The sequence below is a fragment of the Capra hircus genome, chromosome 8, assembly GCF_001704415.2.
Source record: "Capra hircus breed San Clemente chromosome 8, ASM170441v1, whole genome shotgun sequence".
NCBI classification, from domain to species: domain Eukaryota; kingdom Metazoa; phylum Chordata; class Mammalia; order Artiodactyla; family Bovidae; genus Capra; species Capra hircus.
The window spans coordinates 30929823-30947158 of NC_030815.1; the positions used below are offsets into that span (position 1 = coordinate 30929823).

Here is a 17336-nt window from a genome sequence, read left to right on the forward strand (position 1 = left end):
ATTTAATTATTTCTTTGGCTGTGCCAGGTCACAATTTGGTTGAGAATTGTGGGATTTTTTTCTTAGTTATGTTGTAAGGAATCTTCAGTTGAGGCTCATGAACCCTTGGTTTGCAGGATGGAACCTGGGCCCCTTATGTTGGAAGCGCTGAGGCTTAACCACTGGACCACCAGGGGAATCCCTAGTTCTTTTCTATTTTTGATGAACTGTGTAGCATATTGCCAGAATGTTTTTTTCCCCCAGAAAATAAATTTTAGCAACCCCCCCTCTTCCTACCACCCCTGCCCCATGTATCTAAAATTCACTGCTCTCCCCCTGTGGGGCAAAGTCCCATGAAGGCCACGAAAACATGGCTTTCCTCTCCAGTCTAGTGTGGCAGCCTTGTGCTACAGAACCATTGTCATTAAATAATGTGGTTTTGTTGTCTTAGCAGGTGTCTTTCCATTTGTAAGAGACGCCATTCCCTCTCCTGGCTGTCCCTCATATCCCAAGTTGCAGGGCTTTCAGGACGATTCACATGTCACGTTCCCAGTTTTTTTTTTTTTTTTTCCTGACTCATTCTGATAGCATTGGATTCTTTTTATTCTCCCAAAATTTAGCACATCTTGTTGCAGTGTAATTACTTACTGTTTTCTACAAAATTGAGAGCTCGGAAGCAAGGTACCTGTCTTTATTTTTCTTTGCCATATGGTTTAGTGATAGAGGCAGATAGTACAGTTTGTTTCTTTTGGGGAGGGGGGGGCTTAAAGTTTATAGAATTTAGGATGGCTTTCTTAAAAACAACAAAAAAACAATTATGAAAATTAGATGTGAAAGTGTGTATTTATTTGTATGAGAACAGAAGTATCTGGTGCAAGTATCTTCCTGCTGAATCTGCCTGTGCTTTATGCTTCGGGAAATGTAAGTGCTTATTTAAAACTTGCTAAAATAGTGCTGTGTATATATAATTTTTTATGGTTATTGATTTTCTTAAGTTAGGGATAGGAAACAACAGCATCAGTTAGCCATTCTGATGCTAATACCATTGATAGTAATCATAATGCCTAATGCTTGTATAACCTCCCATTTTCTAAGCATTTTCACATACTTTATCTCAGGAGATTCTGATAACTGACTCAAAGGATAGTGACTCAAATGTAGTGAGTTTTACTGTGTTTGGGTACAGGAAGATTGCCTTGCAGTTCTTCCTTTGAGATCAGATTTCACATTGGCAGGGAGATGATTCAGTTCTTCTGGGCATCTGTGACCTTAGTCAGCATGCCCTCCACCTCCTGTTAGCCTGGCGAATGCTAAGTACTTTTTTCAGGGCTTTTAACTTGCTTTGCTGTCCTTCAGCTTTCTATTTCTTCCCCCTTTCAGCTTCCCCACCTCAATATTTCTTCTTCCTTTCTTCCTGTTCATTTATCTCTGTCTTGTCAGACACCACATCTATTCCCTCTCCGTCTTATCTCCTCTGGTTGGTAACTTAACAGTTTTTAAAGTGTCAGTTCTTTGACTAAGCTGAATTTTGGATTACACTTTCTTTGGGTTCATTTCTACTTCTTTGAAGTATTTTAGAGGGAGTGATTTGGAGGATCTTCAACAGTACAAAAAGTACGTGTATTTTTCAGCAATGGGAAAGCTGTCCTAAAGCTAAATGCTTTATTTACTACATAGGTAAGACATGGTGTAACTTACAAGACCAAGGTCAGAAATGATCAAATTTTCACTCCTGTTAAAGAGTTACGTTCAAATTGGAAACAGCAGACACTCAGTTCAGTTCAGTCGCTCAGTCCTGCCTGACTCTTTGCGACCCCATGGGCTGCAGAACGCCAGGCTTCCCTGTCCATTGCCAACTCCCGGAGTTTACCCAAGCCTATATCCATTGAGTTGGTGCAGACACTAGAAGACGGAATAGTGATAGCAGTGATAGCTTTTGTATGCCTGTTTCTTCTAGGCATTTTGCATATGTTATTGTTAATGCTTACTTTACAACAGCAGCTCCAAGAAGTTAAGTGACTTGCCCAAGATCTCAACTAGTGAAATGGTAAGAATGTGTTTTCAAGAGAGCCTTATAGTAGCAGTTTAGGACCTCTGAAAGCATGGCTGTCTGAGGCTACTTACAAGTAGCTATTTTCTTTCCTGTAGTATTATTATTAGAACACAGAGCTATGATTTGGTGGAAGGCACTTGGCTTTGATGTCAGTCAAACTCAGATTGGCTTTTAATGTTAGTAGCTCTGGTGCTTACATACTTCACGAGTATAGGAGAAAATACTTTGATCTTTGAGCCTCAGTTTTCTTACTTGAAAGTGGGTATATCTAATATTGAGCTATTGGTAGGTTTAAACGTATGCATGTTTGTGAAGCACATATGCTGTGTTTAAGAAGATAGGGATATATGACAGCTATTTCATAAATGGTTTCATTTCAAAGAGTAAAAATAAATGCCAGTTCGTTGTCTAAAAAACTCACTTGTGGAAGAGTTATTATAGTAGATGCAACAGAAACCAATTCTTATATACAGTTTTATTATCAGTTGTTATTGAAGAGCATGTTTTAACAGTCTTAAATGACAAATTATTGGCTTAGTTGTGGATTACAACACACCTACATTTTAAATATTCCAGTGGTGAATATATATTAGGAAACCTTTGGCTCTTTAAGGGAATATTTGGTGGTTAATTTGTACCTTAGCAATAAAGTTGCTTTAAAAAAAAAATCCACAAAATGACATGGAAAATGAAACAGTTCATTGTTTAAGGAATTTAATAGACACCCAATCTAACAGAGTAAGATTTTTAAGCTTATTATTTCTTCCTTTTTTTCTATCCCCATATCCTTTTGTAGATGAATTAAGACTACCTTTTGTTGAAACTTTCAGATAGTTATTGATGTTTTATTATATAAACTTTACAGTGCCCCTGCATAATAATGGCTATAGAAATAGGATTGCTTAATGAAAGGTCTGAGTTATGTGATCTTGGGAAAGTTAGTAATCTCTTTGACCTTTTACTCCTTATCAGCAAACTAAGGTTTTAACAAGTTGTTTTGGTAAAAGGTCACAAACTTTTCTGATGTCTTTACATATGATATTTGAAATTATTAAGCATTAATAATTGCAAAAGTGCATTAATTTCTTCTGCCAGCTAAACTTAAGGGTTCTAAATGCTCCATGACAAATATTGCAAAGAATGGACTCAGAGCAAGAGAGCATGATCTTTTGTGAGCCCTTCTCAGCACATGCCTGGTACTTCTCAGCACAGCAAAGGGTTGAAACTGAGTCAACATGGAAACTGAGTCAACTCTAGTTACCACAAGCATAGTCCAGGAAAGAAAAACAGATAAGTTAAATCACATTTCAGTATGCTGTTTTCTTCCCAGGGGGTTTCCTTTTAGAAATTTGAGGCTGCCCTTTTCTGGTTAAAGTTTGTAAACATTGTCTTTGTTTCCACCCAAATTCAGCAGAGGGAAATCATGAAATCCTCAGACTGAATTTAGGAAGCACTGATTGATGGGGAAAAATAAAAATATCTAATTACGTTTAGTACTTAAAGCTAAATGATAGCTAAGTGGCGATATGATAGACAATGCTTCATAATTTTTGTAGAAAAGAATCCAGAACAGGAAGAACTGTTTGGGAATGGTGAATATAGAGTTATTTTTTAAATTATGGGGCAAAGCCCTTGGATGACCTTTGATGAAGAGCATGAACTAGTTAGATGGGGAGGTAAGTTGAAGCAGTATGGTTGTAATGTTCTGACCTTCCATCTCCTAGTTCCACAGTGTATCTGTGTTGAAAAGTTTGTCTTTCTTTAGGGCTTCCCCCTAAGGAATCATTAAGTCGCAACTGACAAAGCCATCAATTGTTTTGTTATATGCCAGTATTGTTAACTGAGATCTCACAAACTCATCTCTGAGAGGGCAGCCTGGAACCACAGAGATTCGTCTATCACCTCCTCTTGCAGTTGGTCAGTCTTAACACAGAACTGACTGGTAGCTGCCGGGCCATGTTACAGGGTCCTATAGGGACGCTTTGTGTGTTTGTGCTTTTTCTAAGCGCCGGGGACATCATTGGCCCTGCCCACTGGAGAATTGCTCCGTTCCAGGCAGGCAAAGGGCAGGAGGCAGGCGCCTGAAGTAATTTCTCTGGTGGATTGGTTGCCAGCTGTGGAATGACACCTGAGGATTCTGTGGCAGAGTTAATCGCCCTCTCCATGTTCAGTTTCCCTCAGTTCAGTTATGAGACTGGAGTGAGTGCTGTATGAGCAGCTGGCTGCCTCTGCAGTCTGATATGGACCCAGTGTTGTTTGCCTTCAGGGGCAGCCCTTGGAGGGATTCCCCTGCCTCAGTTCAGTTCTGTTCAGTTCAGTCGCTGGGTGGCGTCCGACTCTTTGCGACCCCATGAATCGCAGCACGCCAGGCCTCCTGTCCATCACCAACTCCCGGAGTTCACTCAGACTCATGTCCTTCGAGTTGGTGATGCCATCCAGCCATCTCATCCTCTGTCATCCCCTTCTCCTCCTGCCGCCAATCCCTCCCAGCATCAGGGTCTTTTCCAATGAGTCAGCTCTTTGCATGAGGTGGCCAAAGTACCGGAGTTTCAGCTTTAGCATCATCCCTTCTAAAGAACACCCAGGGCTGATCTCCTTCAGAATGGACTGGTTGGATCTCCTTGCGGTCCAAGGGACTCTCAAGAGTCTTCTCCAACACCACAGTTCAAGCGCATCAATTCTTCGGTGCTCAGCTTTCTTCACAGTCCAACTCTCACATCCATACATGACCACAGGAAAAACCATAGCCTTGACTAGACGGACCTTAGTCGGCAAAGTAATGTTTCTGCTTTTAAATATGCTATCTAGGTTGGTCATAACTTTTCTTCCAAGGAGTAAGCGTCTTTTAATTTCATGGCTGCAGTCACCATCTGCAGTGATTTTGGATCCCCCAAAATAAAGTCTGACACTGTTTCCAACTGTTGCCCCATCTATTTCCCATGAAGTGATGGGATGAGATGCCATGATCTTTGTTTTCTGAATGTTGAGCTTTAAGCCAACTTTTTCGCTCTCCTCTTTCACTTTCATCAAGAGGCTCTTTAGTTCCTCTTCACTTTCTGCTTTTAGGGTGGTGTCATCTGCATATCTGAGGTTATTGATATTTCTTCTGGCAATCTTGATGCCAGCTTGTGTTTCTTCCAGTCCAGCGTTTCTCATGATGTACTCTGCATATAAGTTAAATAAGCAGTGTGACAATATACAGCCTTGACGCACTCCTTTTCCTATTTGGAACCAGTCTGTTGTTCCATGTCCAGTTCTAACTGTTGCTTCCTGACCTGCATACAGGTTTCTCAAGAGGCAGGTCAGGTGGTCTGGTATTCCATCTCTTTCAGAATTTTCCACAGTTTATTGTGATCCACACAGTCAAAGGCTTTGGTACAGTCAATAAAGCAGAAATGGATGTTTTATTGGAACTCTCTTGCTTTTTTGATGATCCAGCAGATGTTGGCAATTTGATCTCTGGTTCCTCTGCCTTTTCTAAAACCAGCCTGAACATCAGGAAGTTCATGGTTCATGTATTGCTGAAGCCTGGGTTGGAGAATTTTGAGCATTACTTTACTAGCGTGTGAGATGAGTGCAATTGTGTAGTAGTTTGAGCATTCTTTGGCATTGCCTTTCTTTGGGATTGGAATGAAAACTGACCTTTTCCAGTCCTGTCGCCACTGCTGAGTTTTCCAAATTTGCTGGAATATTGAGTGCAGCACTTTTGCAGCATCGTCTTTCAGGATTTGAAACAGCTCAACTGGAATTCCATCACCTCCACCAGCTTTGTTCGTAGTGATGCTTTCTAAGGCATTTTCCCTCCCTGGTTCTGTCCAAAAAGTGTGCCCAGCCTGTTGCTGCTTGGCTCTCAATACTGACAGTGTGATGGGAAACAGGAGCAAACTGCCCACCAACCTAAATTCCTGAGTTTAGCTAGGGGATGAGAGAACAGAAGAGGCTAAATCTTTATTCTCAGAAGCATTTAAATTTTTTTTCTGAGTCACCATATTTGGTGTGAGTTGATTTGGAGAGGGTCCCTTTTCTGTAGGAATGATTGTTTTAAGAGAGAACAAAATGGATGGAAAATACATAAAAATGGTTGCCCAGAGAGAAGGTATTGGAATCTGTAGTTCTCTAGCAGTGTGTATGTGTGTGTCTCCTTGGCTTTTGTTAAAAAAAAAAAAAATATATATATATATATATATATATATATATGGATGATGGAGGAGGAAGGAAATGAATATAGTACAATGGAATATAAACTTAATTGGTTTGTAGTATATTAAAAAAAAAAATCCAGCCTTTCAAAAAGTCAGTTGAGTAATGAAGCAGCCTGAGGTTGTAATCCCAGAAACACTGCTGCTTCTTATTGTTTAAATTGTTATAGTTATTTTTTAAATTGTAGTTCACCAAACCTTAGCAAACTTGCATTTGTCTGTGCCCTATGTGTTTTTTAAGGCTGTTTTCAACCATAAAATTAATTTCATCTTTGAATGTGAGCAATAAATAAGGAGCTTGACTCAAAAGCGTCACAAAATATAATTTATGTGCATGTTACTGGAAGTGGATATGAATCTGGTAAAATGTCGGTATAAAATTCGTATCTTTGAGCTTTTAGGAAATCTGCAGTAAAGGACAGAACATGTTATACCTCTTGAAAGGACAACGAACCTTTCACTTCAGGCCAACAGTCTTAAAAATAAAAGGAAGTAGCTTTCAAAACCAAAATAAAGCTAATGAACATTAAATAAAGTTAATGTTTGTTAGTATAAACACATTTCTGTGTAAGTGTGTCTGTAAGTTACTAAATAGCCTAATATCGATACGTATTTTCCATAGGTTCTTTTCTCCTTATTAGAAAATTCCTAGGAAAAGGAATGAGATGATTATTATCACCAAATTTGTTTTGCATATGTAGATTCCTGATCAGAGTAATGATTATAATTTATGTATTTCCAAATGTGGATTAATACGCCACTTGCCCATATTATAATTTTAGCTTAAATATATTGTGTGACTGTTCATAATATTGAATCATCATTTACATATACATGAAAGATAAGTTTTCTTTCAACTGAAACAAATTTATATTTATGTACTGTCTTGGGTTGACCCACCGTTTCCAGTGGTGGGGGTTTTAGTTTGCTCTGTGTGTGTGTCCGGAAGTAGGGCAGTAATAGTCATTTACCACTTACTGCCTGCTGCTCAGTCTCACTGGAATTAGCTAATCCGGGGCCATGGATCCGCTTCTAAGGCTCTTATCTCACAGGGCTCGGTAAAGCTAGAAGCAGCACTTCTAGCCATCAGAAAATCAGAATAAATTTGTTTTTAATGGTACAAACAGATTCCTTATGAAATACTAATTTTGAAGAAATCTTTTTATAATATTTCCTGTCATTTTGTGGGGGTTAAGTGATCTAGCCTGAAGAAATTATCTTTCTGGTAGCGTTTGCCAATAGTAAAATATTTTTCCAAGTAATTTAGTAGTTCAAGGTGAAACCTTTTTTTTGTTGGGACAGGATGATAGGGAGAATTTGAAAAATATTGTGAATAAAGAAGGAACTAATCAGCTCTAGTCTCATCCTCCAAAATCAGGTAGGTATTAACATTTTCACATGTTTATTGTCAGTTGTTTATTTTTCTGTTTTTTTTTTGTTATGAAAACTTTATAATGTACACTTTATGATGTGTATATTATAGTGAATCCTCACGTATCCATTATTCACTTTTAATAGCATGTCCAGTCATGTTTCTTCTGTCCTCTTCCATTTTTTGGAAGAAAATACCATGCATTTGAGTACTTTATCCATAAATATTTCAACTCAATTAATTTTTATAAATATAACTTTAAAACATTCTAAAATTATAGTTTCCTTAAAAAAGTAGAGAAAGCTAAAGTCACCTTTTGACCTCTCTCTGATCAAAAGCTACCACTTCCATCTGTCCACTCCTAAAAGTAACTATAACTGTAATTGATTTTGGAATGTGTCCTTTTATCAATAACTCATTGTTCTAATGATGAAATCACATAAATACCTTTTTATGTGTAGCATATATTATTATTCTATATATTCAAAATTATAGGTTGACCTCAGACTGTTTACAACTCTCATTTTCAATTTTGAGTTACAGATTGTGAGCCTGTTCTTCAGTGAGTCTAACCCATTTATATTTATTGTGAATATGGATATCTGAATTTATTTCATTTCTCTTATTTTAATGATGCTTTTTCCTTTTTCTTTATTTTCTGTATTCCCAAACTCTTTTAGATTGCTTGAGTATGGTTTGTTCCATCTTTTATCCTCCTGGTTTATAAATTATAAATTATTATTATCATTTTTTAGTGTTTTAATTTTAACATAGATGTTTGGCTTATTTTTCTAGTGGAGTTTGAAGTGAAAGTATTTCTATTCTCCTTTGACTAGAATATTTTAGCTAGAAATATTTTTATTACTTGTGAATGTTTTCCACAGTTACTATGGTTTCATTTATAGAATGAAACCTTGTTAGTCAGATCTCACATTCCTGTATCAGCCGTAGATTTATGATTTGTTTGATTTAAACCTGATGACTTTTCTCAGGCTCTGATCAAAACTGAATCCTTTAAAGTATTTTATTTACCTGCCATAGTAGAAGTTCCCCATGCTTTGTTTTTTTGAAGTAACTCTCTCTCATAAAATTCTTAATTGTCTCAGTTTTCATATTAAAGTTGTATTTGCTTGTAAGTTCCCTCAAATCTTTATTGGAAGTAGAGTCTCCACATGAATTAGTTAAAGGAGGAAGGGTTCATCTTAAGAAAGATAGTGGTTTTTTTGGGATGTGATAGTATGATGCTGTACCGAAGCAGAGTGTAATAGGTGTGTTTGATTGGAACAGAGAGCCTCATACAGATTAGCTCTGGCAGAGTGGAGTGCACTGTAAAAGTAGATGTCAGTGGCTGTTTCTTGGGGGCCAGTTTTACCTAGTTTTCCGCCCATTAGCTGTGTTGGGCCTCCCAGGCAGTCCTTGCCTGTCTCCTAATGTCAGCTGTGTTCTTCTGTCTCTGTCCACTGATCCCTTTCTGTCTCTCATGACTCAAGCCTATGTGTACCCCACCTTAGCTTCTTCATTCTTGCTCATGCTTATTCTATCTTTTCAACTCTAGCTCCACTACTAATTGGCTTATTCTTTCAAATTCTCAAGAGAGAGACGCTAGCCCAGTTTTACCTCTTAGGTCAGCACTTAGATTGTCTTCCGTTGAGTGAGGGGCCCACCCTTTGCTTCCTTGGTTATGCTTGGAGGAGAGGGGCATAGCATAGTGTGCAATTGCATATTCCTTGGAGCAGGGGCTGCGGGAAGGTTGCAGTCTGCAGTAATTAGTTCAGGCTGCTGTAAATAATGCCATAGACTGGGTGGCTGAAACAGTAGAAATTTATTTCCCCACTGCTCTAAAGGCTGGGAAGTTCACCCTCAAGGTCTAGCAGGGTTTGGTTTCAGGTGAGAGATCTCTTCCTGGTGTTGTGGATGGCCACTTTCTCACTGTGTTCTTCCAAAGAAGAAGCATGGCTTTTCTTTGTTGCTTGCATGTGATGAGAGGGGGAAAGGAAGGAGGGAGAGAAACATAGATATCTCTTTGTCTTCTTATAAGGTTTTCAGTCCTCTTGGTTTAGGACCCCACCGTTATAACCTCATTTAAACTTGATTATTTCCTAAAAACCCTATCTCCAAATATAATCTCATTGAGGATTACAGCTTCAACATATGAATTTGGGGGGCCTAGCGGTGTTATAAGGCACTGTAACACTCACTCAGCCTTTTAAACTCTTGATCAGGACAACCATATCACTATTTTTTTTTTTAATATTCTCAATCTTGATGGTGTTAATATTGCCATCCAATCAGTAACTCAAGCAGGAAAGCTGAGGTTCTTCGTAGACTCATCTGCCTTATCTTCACATCACCAGATCCTTTGCTTACAGCTCTTGTTCCTCAGATCTGTCTCCCATTTTCATTTACTTTTCACTTTCGTCTCTTTGAAAATGCTTCTTAACTGGTCTTGCTTCCAGTTTTTATTTCTTTTACAGATATTCCACCAGAGTGATCGTTCTAAACCAAAGATTGGCTGTATCACTCACTCTACCAAAAGAAGCTGCAATTTTAAATAAACTCTTCGTGAATGGCACCCAGGACCCTCAGTGATTTACCCTGTAGCCACATCTGTAGCCTCGCCACCTCTTCTTCCCTTGTCCTTCAGGCCCAGCCCAGGCCTAAGTAAGGGCTTGCAGTGCTCAGAAGGTGCTGTGCGCTCTTGCCTCTGTGTGGGCAGCCCTTCCATCACCCCTTCTGTCCTATCTCCCACCTGTTTTTTAAAATTCCATGCACGGGTTGCTGCCTCCAGGAAGCTTTCCCTGTTCTCTTCAGTTTGGGTTTGATGGCATCTCTCTTTGTATTCTTATTATTTCCGATATCTGTTTACTTTTTTTTTTTTTCTTCTTCCATTCACTTGGCCCATGAGTTCTCAGACTGTGTCCTCATTCCTCTAATTCTCCCACCCAGAAACATACTCATTATGTAGGCACTCTGTGAGTTGCTGAATCAATAAATAAGAGAATTTGAGTTCTTTTGTAGGCTTGTGACCCCTCTCAGCATATTCATTTTGGACAGGTAGTTTATCTTTCTATTTTATAAAGGAAGGATGAGACCATCAATCAGTATTTGACTTACATTATAGGCAAGGTTCCTGAATACTAGATTTTCTTTGATTTGAAAGAGCAAAAAAGAATGAATAAATTCTATTATTATTGAAGGAGTTTGGAGAGATTCATAAATGTCAACTTCAAGAGAAAGATTTTGTTCACAAATGCTTTTCTGATCAAGCCTGTAAAAATGAGGGAGAAGTCCTACAGAACAGATGCTAAAAAGAGCTGACTATTTTCTGTTGGATGATTGCATGATGCTGGTGGGGAGTTGGACGTTTCTGTGCTCTTGGAGCAGTCGTTCAGTAACCCTAGAATATGAATTGTGACTGCCAGTGTCAGTTTTTCTGTCATGGCCAATTGACTTTATGACAAATTGCCTACAAATGACTACAGCCTTGCATTTGTCTACTAACTTCAGGTAGCGCTGAGGCAGCTAAGAATGAGATGAATGCTAAATTTAAATGCATTAACAGATGCTGAGCAACTTTGGCAAGCCGCAAACCATTGCAGCAAGCTCTTCTAATGATGTACTCCTTTTACAGTCAAAATAGTTAAGATATCTAGAAAATTGTATGCATTTGGGGCAGTTTCTGTTAGTAGAATTATTTTTAGCATAAGACGTATTCACTTGCTAGTTGCCGTATAATCTGCGTTGGGCAAGAATGATTTATGTTTCAAGTAATGATTCTCAACTACACAAAAGCTGTGCCTACACATTACCAGTACAACTTGTTGAAAAGTAAAATGATTCCTAATTAATCAGTTTCTGTTTCTAAAAGAAATGAAAGAAGCTGTTTGATTTTTATCCTCGATTGGAACCAGTGTTATCAACCACTTGTTGGAGAATCAAAAGGTCACAGCTAAAATCATTAAGAGGATTTTTAAAGGATTTGTCATTGAAGTTCTTCAGGAAGCATAGACTTCTTAGGTTAAAAATGGTTTTTAAAATTTGCATTTTTCCTAAGCTAATATACACATAAGTAGTCTTGCCAGATACAATAATAGATCCCTGGTTAAATTTGAATTTCAGATAATCAACAAGTTAGTATTTAGTGCAGTTATATCCCAAATGTTGTGTGGGATATACCTGTACTAGAATTTATTCATTTATCTGAATTTCAGATTAAACTGGGTGTCCTGTATTATTATTTGTTAAATCTAACCACTGTATACTGATACAAAATTTTAAAATTCAGAAGAAATGCAGCTCAAAATTTCCTTCTATTGTTCTCCACCTCTTGACGTCCAACCACTAGTGTCTTTGGAAAGCTTGCAGGAATAGTCTAGGCTTATATATATATATAAACATTTGTGATAAGGGTTTCTCTGAAAGAATAAGCAATTCTACTTCCACATAACTGACTTGTAGGTGAGCTTTTGGATGCCAGGGTGTTTCACAATTGAGAACTACTTTGTGCTTTCTCTGAAGGCTCCTCATGAATCAATAGGGCCTCTGAATGCATAGGCCAACCTCCATCCCCCACCAAGCAATGAATACTATTTATCTTCCAAAGTTAATTTTTCATAGAGGAAAGAACATAGAACTAAATTTTATTATGCATACCAAGCACTCATGTAAATAATTTTACTCTTTCAAAACTTTATGAATGCCATTCACTTGTAATTAATAGATTCCAAGTTCAGAAAAGACAGATGAGTGACATAACAAGGGTGTAGAGCTAGTAAAGGGTCAGGCTGAAATTTTAACTCAGGTCATCAGACACTCTCGTCGATGCCCTTTCATTACTGTCACGCTTCCTCCGGAGCAGTTGCATTAACTACATGTTTGTAGTCCTGGACTTCCTGCTATGGGAGTATCTTTCCATTTGTTTGTTTGTCAGAAGTTAATAATTTTTTTGAGAGAGGACCTAATAATACACTTTTATGAAGGATTCTTATATTGTCCTTTAAGATCTTCCTATATTTTCCCCTGTGAAACCATGCATGGCTTGGCCTTGAACTGCTTATCTACATGTGGTCAACATTAATCATAAAAACAGAGAGGTAGGTGTTTTGCAGTGAGCTGGAAATTTGTGTTTATCTCGCTTCTCAGAACATACCCAAAGAGTAAGTGTGTTTTCTAGGAAACTAAGGTTCATATGATAGGCCCTTGTTCAAGGCTGTATCACTCTTAATTCCAAGTTAGAGTCAGTGCTCTTTTCTCTTGACTTTTTATCTTTCTGAGTTAAGTTTTCATAGGGGAAAGAGCATAGAATTAAATTTTATTGTGCATACCAAGCACTCATGTATATAATTTTACTTTTTCAAAACTTTATGAGACTTTCTAATACAAGTGTCAGTACTTGAGCTGTTTGACTATTTGAAATGGAGTCATTTTAAGTTGTATATCCGACCTGGCTTAAGAAAGGTCAGTAGGTATTATTCTCAGAGTTTACACAGAGCTAACTGCAGGCACTGATGGTCTGTGCATCTGCTCCTGCATACCAGATTCTTTCTTGTCTCCCAAAGGCGTTCTTTCTAAAACAGGGGGTCAGCTTGTTCCTTCTCAGAGAAGTCCCCTATCTCATCTTCTAGATGAAGAGTGAGGATGTCTGGTTCTGAATTCCTCTTCACCATTGAAAGAATTACCCACTGACTTCTAATGACTGTGGGTTTTCTTCAAGGGGAAGGATCAATGTAACTTGGAGTCAGTTGTACAAAACTGTTGGACAGCAGAGATTCAAGATGGGTTAGTGATGTGGGTATTGTCAGTGGGCACCTGCATCCGGTACTTGAAAGAGTTTAGATGAGTATAGTCAGAGAAAGATGAGACCTGTGTGGGTTGAAGGAGTCTTTTGGGTAGGGAAAAGATTATTGACAGGAGGGTATTTTAAAAAGGCAAAGTGTCTTTTGAATGTTGTGCTCTCCTTTATTCAGTTTTTCATCCATGGTTTAATATATCTTGCACTCACTTGCTGATTGAGCATCACAGTTCATTTCTTAATTGGTGTGTCTGAATTGTCTTCCCAATTAAGACTAGGAGCAGTCAACGGCAGGGTCATATCTTCTACTTTTTATCTTAAAAATATTTTTTTGCCTACAGAATTTCTCATTCAGAGCCCAGTAAGCTCCTTCCACTTTGGGTAAGGATCTGTAAGTGAATCCAGAGTTATACTGGTCTCTGTTGAGGCGCTTTAAAGGAAATATTTTGTATACTTCTACCAGAGAGTTGGACTGTGAAGAAAGCTGAGCACCGAAAAATTGATGCTTTTGAACTGTGGTATTGGAGAAGACTCTTGAGAGTCCCTTGGACTGCAAGGAGATCCAACCAGTCCATTCTGAAGGAGATCAGCCCTGGGATTTCTTTGGAGGGAATGATTCTGAAGCTGAAGCTCCAGTACTTTGGCCACCTCACTCGAAGAGTTGACTCATTGGAAAAGACTCTGATGCTGGGAGGGATTGGGGGCAGGAGGAGAAGGGGACGACAGAGGATGAGATGGCTGGATGGCATCACGGACTCGATGGACATGAGTCTGAGTGAACTCCAGGAGTTGGTGATGGACAGGGAGGCCTGGCGTGCTCCCATTCATGGGGTCACAAAGAGTCGGACATGACAGAGCGACTGAACTAACTGACTGACCAACTTATTTGGGGCTCTCAGGTGGCTCAGTGGTGAAGAATCTGCCTGCCAATGCAAAAGATGTTACTTTGATCCCTGGTATGGGAATATTCCCTGGAGGAGAAAATGGCAACCCTCCCCATCCCACCCCATTCTTGCCTGGAGAATTCCATGGACAGAAGAGCCTGGCGGGCTACAGTCCATTGGGTCCCAAAGAGTCAGACATGACTAAGCAACTGAGCACCAAGTTAATTAAAATAGATTTTATGCCTTTTACCTTATTATAAAAGTTTTACCTGCAAATATAAGATAATTTTGAATAAATCCTAAAATGAATACATTTAAAAAAAATTTTTGCCTATACAGAAACCTGTCTTATCTCCACAGTATCTTAATGGTCAGAGGAATCATAGTGGTATCAAGTGCTTTTTAAAATATTTAGTTTTAGAATATAACTTAAAAGTTGTAAAACATAACCATTTCATTTTCTTTTCTCCCTAGAGTTCCATTGTAGTTGTTGGTTTATAATCATTCTAAAGAAGAACATTGAAATTTGGAAAAAAAATGTTAGAAACTATAGGTAAGACCTGTTTCTTCCTGTTTTGATAATGATTTAAACTTCTTCCGTTGGGATCTTTGAAATATGTTCTACTTGTTAAGATTCTGTCTATAATAATTTGGTTAATTTTTTTTTAATCCACTGTCATTGTACTAGGGCAATGTGTTTTGATATTTAGATGGTTTCATATGAAGTGTTATCAAAACACATCACTTATAAGCAAAAGTATATGAGATGTTCTACCAAATATGGGTTTTAAGAAAGCTTAATGTAAACCCAGTTCTGATTTATGAACTCAGTTCTGGTTAAAGTTTGTTTCTCGGTAGCACCAGAAGTATAACAATATTTTTAATACTGAAGATCATTGCCTATGTCTTACATTTACTGTACTCTTGGCAGGTTAAATAGTACTGAGCTTTTAAGTTGGTAAAACTATTATAACAATACCGAACAGGTTGACAAACTTGAGTGACAATTTATGGCAGTTTAATTTCTGCAGTAGATAATTTAGGTTGAAATATCCAACAAATTTTCTAGACATGTGTTGATCTTTTTTCTTTTTCCCCCACACTGTACTGCTTTTTAGTTTTAGAGAAGCTGGTTTATAGAACTGATTTCAGGTATGTCAGGTATGGAACATCCAGTCTGTCATGGTCCTTTATCTGACACTGCAGTCTTCACCTTTTCCAGGGAACTCTTTGGGCATGATTTTTGGAAGGTATTGGAAGGTATCTGTGATGCCTTGATGATCATGGCTGATGCTTTGACGCCTGCAGGTTTTGAGGGGTAGCGGGAAGTGGGTGGCAGGAAAGGAGGAGCTGATTTTGTGATCATGCGGATCATTACTGTTGACTTTTGTTCCTGGTACTGTGACTGAATAAGAATGCATTTCCTATATCACCTATTTTATACGAAAGTCACACAGAGTAAAGACTAATAGTTTACATAGGAAAGTTCCTCTTAAGAAAGTGGACAGCAAAGGGGAAATACAGAATTATTTAAACGTTACCTGATAATCTTCATTTTGTAAGTTATTACTGAGTTGTACACCTTTCAAGAATTGATGTGAGAATTCATACTAGATTTATTTTTTGAGATACCATGGGAAATAACCTAAAATCAGTTCTTAGGCATATCTTTATTACTGTTTGCTTTTAGAATTCTGCATATGAGTGTTTAACTTTGTACATGAACTCATGGTCAGCATTAGTTAATATTTTAGTTTCTCCATTCCTGTGTAATCATATTTTTGGTATCAAAAAATGTCTCTAGTGATAGTTCTCACTCTTTTTTATTACTACGATATGGCAATATATTTTAATAGATATCATCGAGAATATGTTAAGGCATATATCTTAGCAGTCTTGAGTATTTTTTAAAAATTGTAGCTTCACTTACATGGAAGGGAGAGAGGGAGTGAGAGTGGGATTTTGAGATATTTTTTAACTGTTATTTGTGGTAGCATTTAACTGTCTAGAGTCTTGCATGTTAGATGTTAGGATTATTAAGGGTACACTTATGGAAAATACTAACTTTGGCACCTTTGTACCTTATACAAGGTGATTAATAGATAAATTGTATTCATTTTTATGCTTATGTACATATGCTATTTAATTTGGAGGTAAGACATTTCAAGCATTAAAAAAATTGTGTTTTTGAAGGAATATGTGTTATTGTAATATATTTTCAAGTGAATGCAAAAGTATATAATGCATTGCCTCTTAATACATGAAAATTTGACTGTTAAAATTCATCAGTGACATTATTTACCTCTACTTATTAGTTATAGTTCTAATTTTTCTTATATATACATTTTAATAAAAAAGAAATAACATTTATAAGATCACAGAATGTTTGGTTTTAATTAGTTTTTATAAAAGAGTTGAAATAGCTGGTATTAGAAGCATATCAGATACGCATCATCTGAATTTGTTTCCATACTTACAGTTGCACGTACCATACACTATACACTATAACCAGTTGGCTGCTTTTAAACAGACTTTCTTATTAGAGGCTTCAAGGTTTGAAGAATATATTTAGAGTGACATGTTTTAGTCCCTTCTTTTTTCCAAGTCAATTTTCAGCTCTCCCAAGAAATAGTTTTAGAATTTCTATAAGCATTGTTTGATGCCTGTCTTTTGAATCCTGTTACCTGACTAATGCTGCTCTTTGGTTTAGACAAAAATCGGGCTGTGCAGGCAGCAGAGCGCTTGCAGGCCAAGCTGCGGGAACGTGGGGATGCAGCAAATGAAGACAAACTGAACCTTCTCAAGTCAGTGCTGCAGAGCCCGCTCTTCAGCCAGATTCTGAACCTTCAGACTTCCATACAGCAGCTGAAAGACGAGGTAAGACATGGTGTATACCCACAGGAGGCCTGCATAGCATGGTATAGAGCTTGTAAAGTCTCCTGTTTTTTCTGAAAGGCTGATTTTTGTATGTGTGAATTAATTGTTAATGAAGTCATTTAAACCTCCAAGTGAGACTTCATATTCACTGTGGCTCCCCACTCTGCTGTGCCCTCAGTTA

The 17336-nt window shown here is 37.8% G+C and overlaps 1 protein-coding gene across 7 annotated transcripts in view; it reads left to right on the forward strand.

Annotated features, from left to right (window-relative positions):
- The window catches only part of MPDZ (multiple PDZ domain crumbs cell polarity complex component), a 179989-nt gene that overhangs the window by 13030 nt on the left and 149623 nt on the right, over positions 1–17336 (forward strand). For all 7 annotated transcript variants that reach the window (XM_018051960.1, XM_018051962.1, XM_018051963.1 and 4 more), the window contains exons 2-3: positions 14753–14831; positions 16989–17155. In XM_018051960.1, the coding sequence (XP_017907449.1) occupies positions 14816–14831; positions 16989–17155 (183 nt within the window). In that variant the 5' untranslated portion in view covers positions 14753–14815. The remainder of the gene's footprint in view (positions 1–14752; positions 14832–16988; positions 17156–17336) is intronic.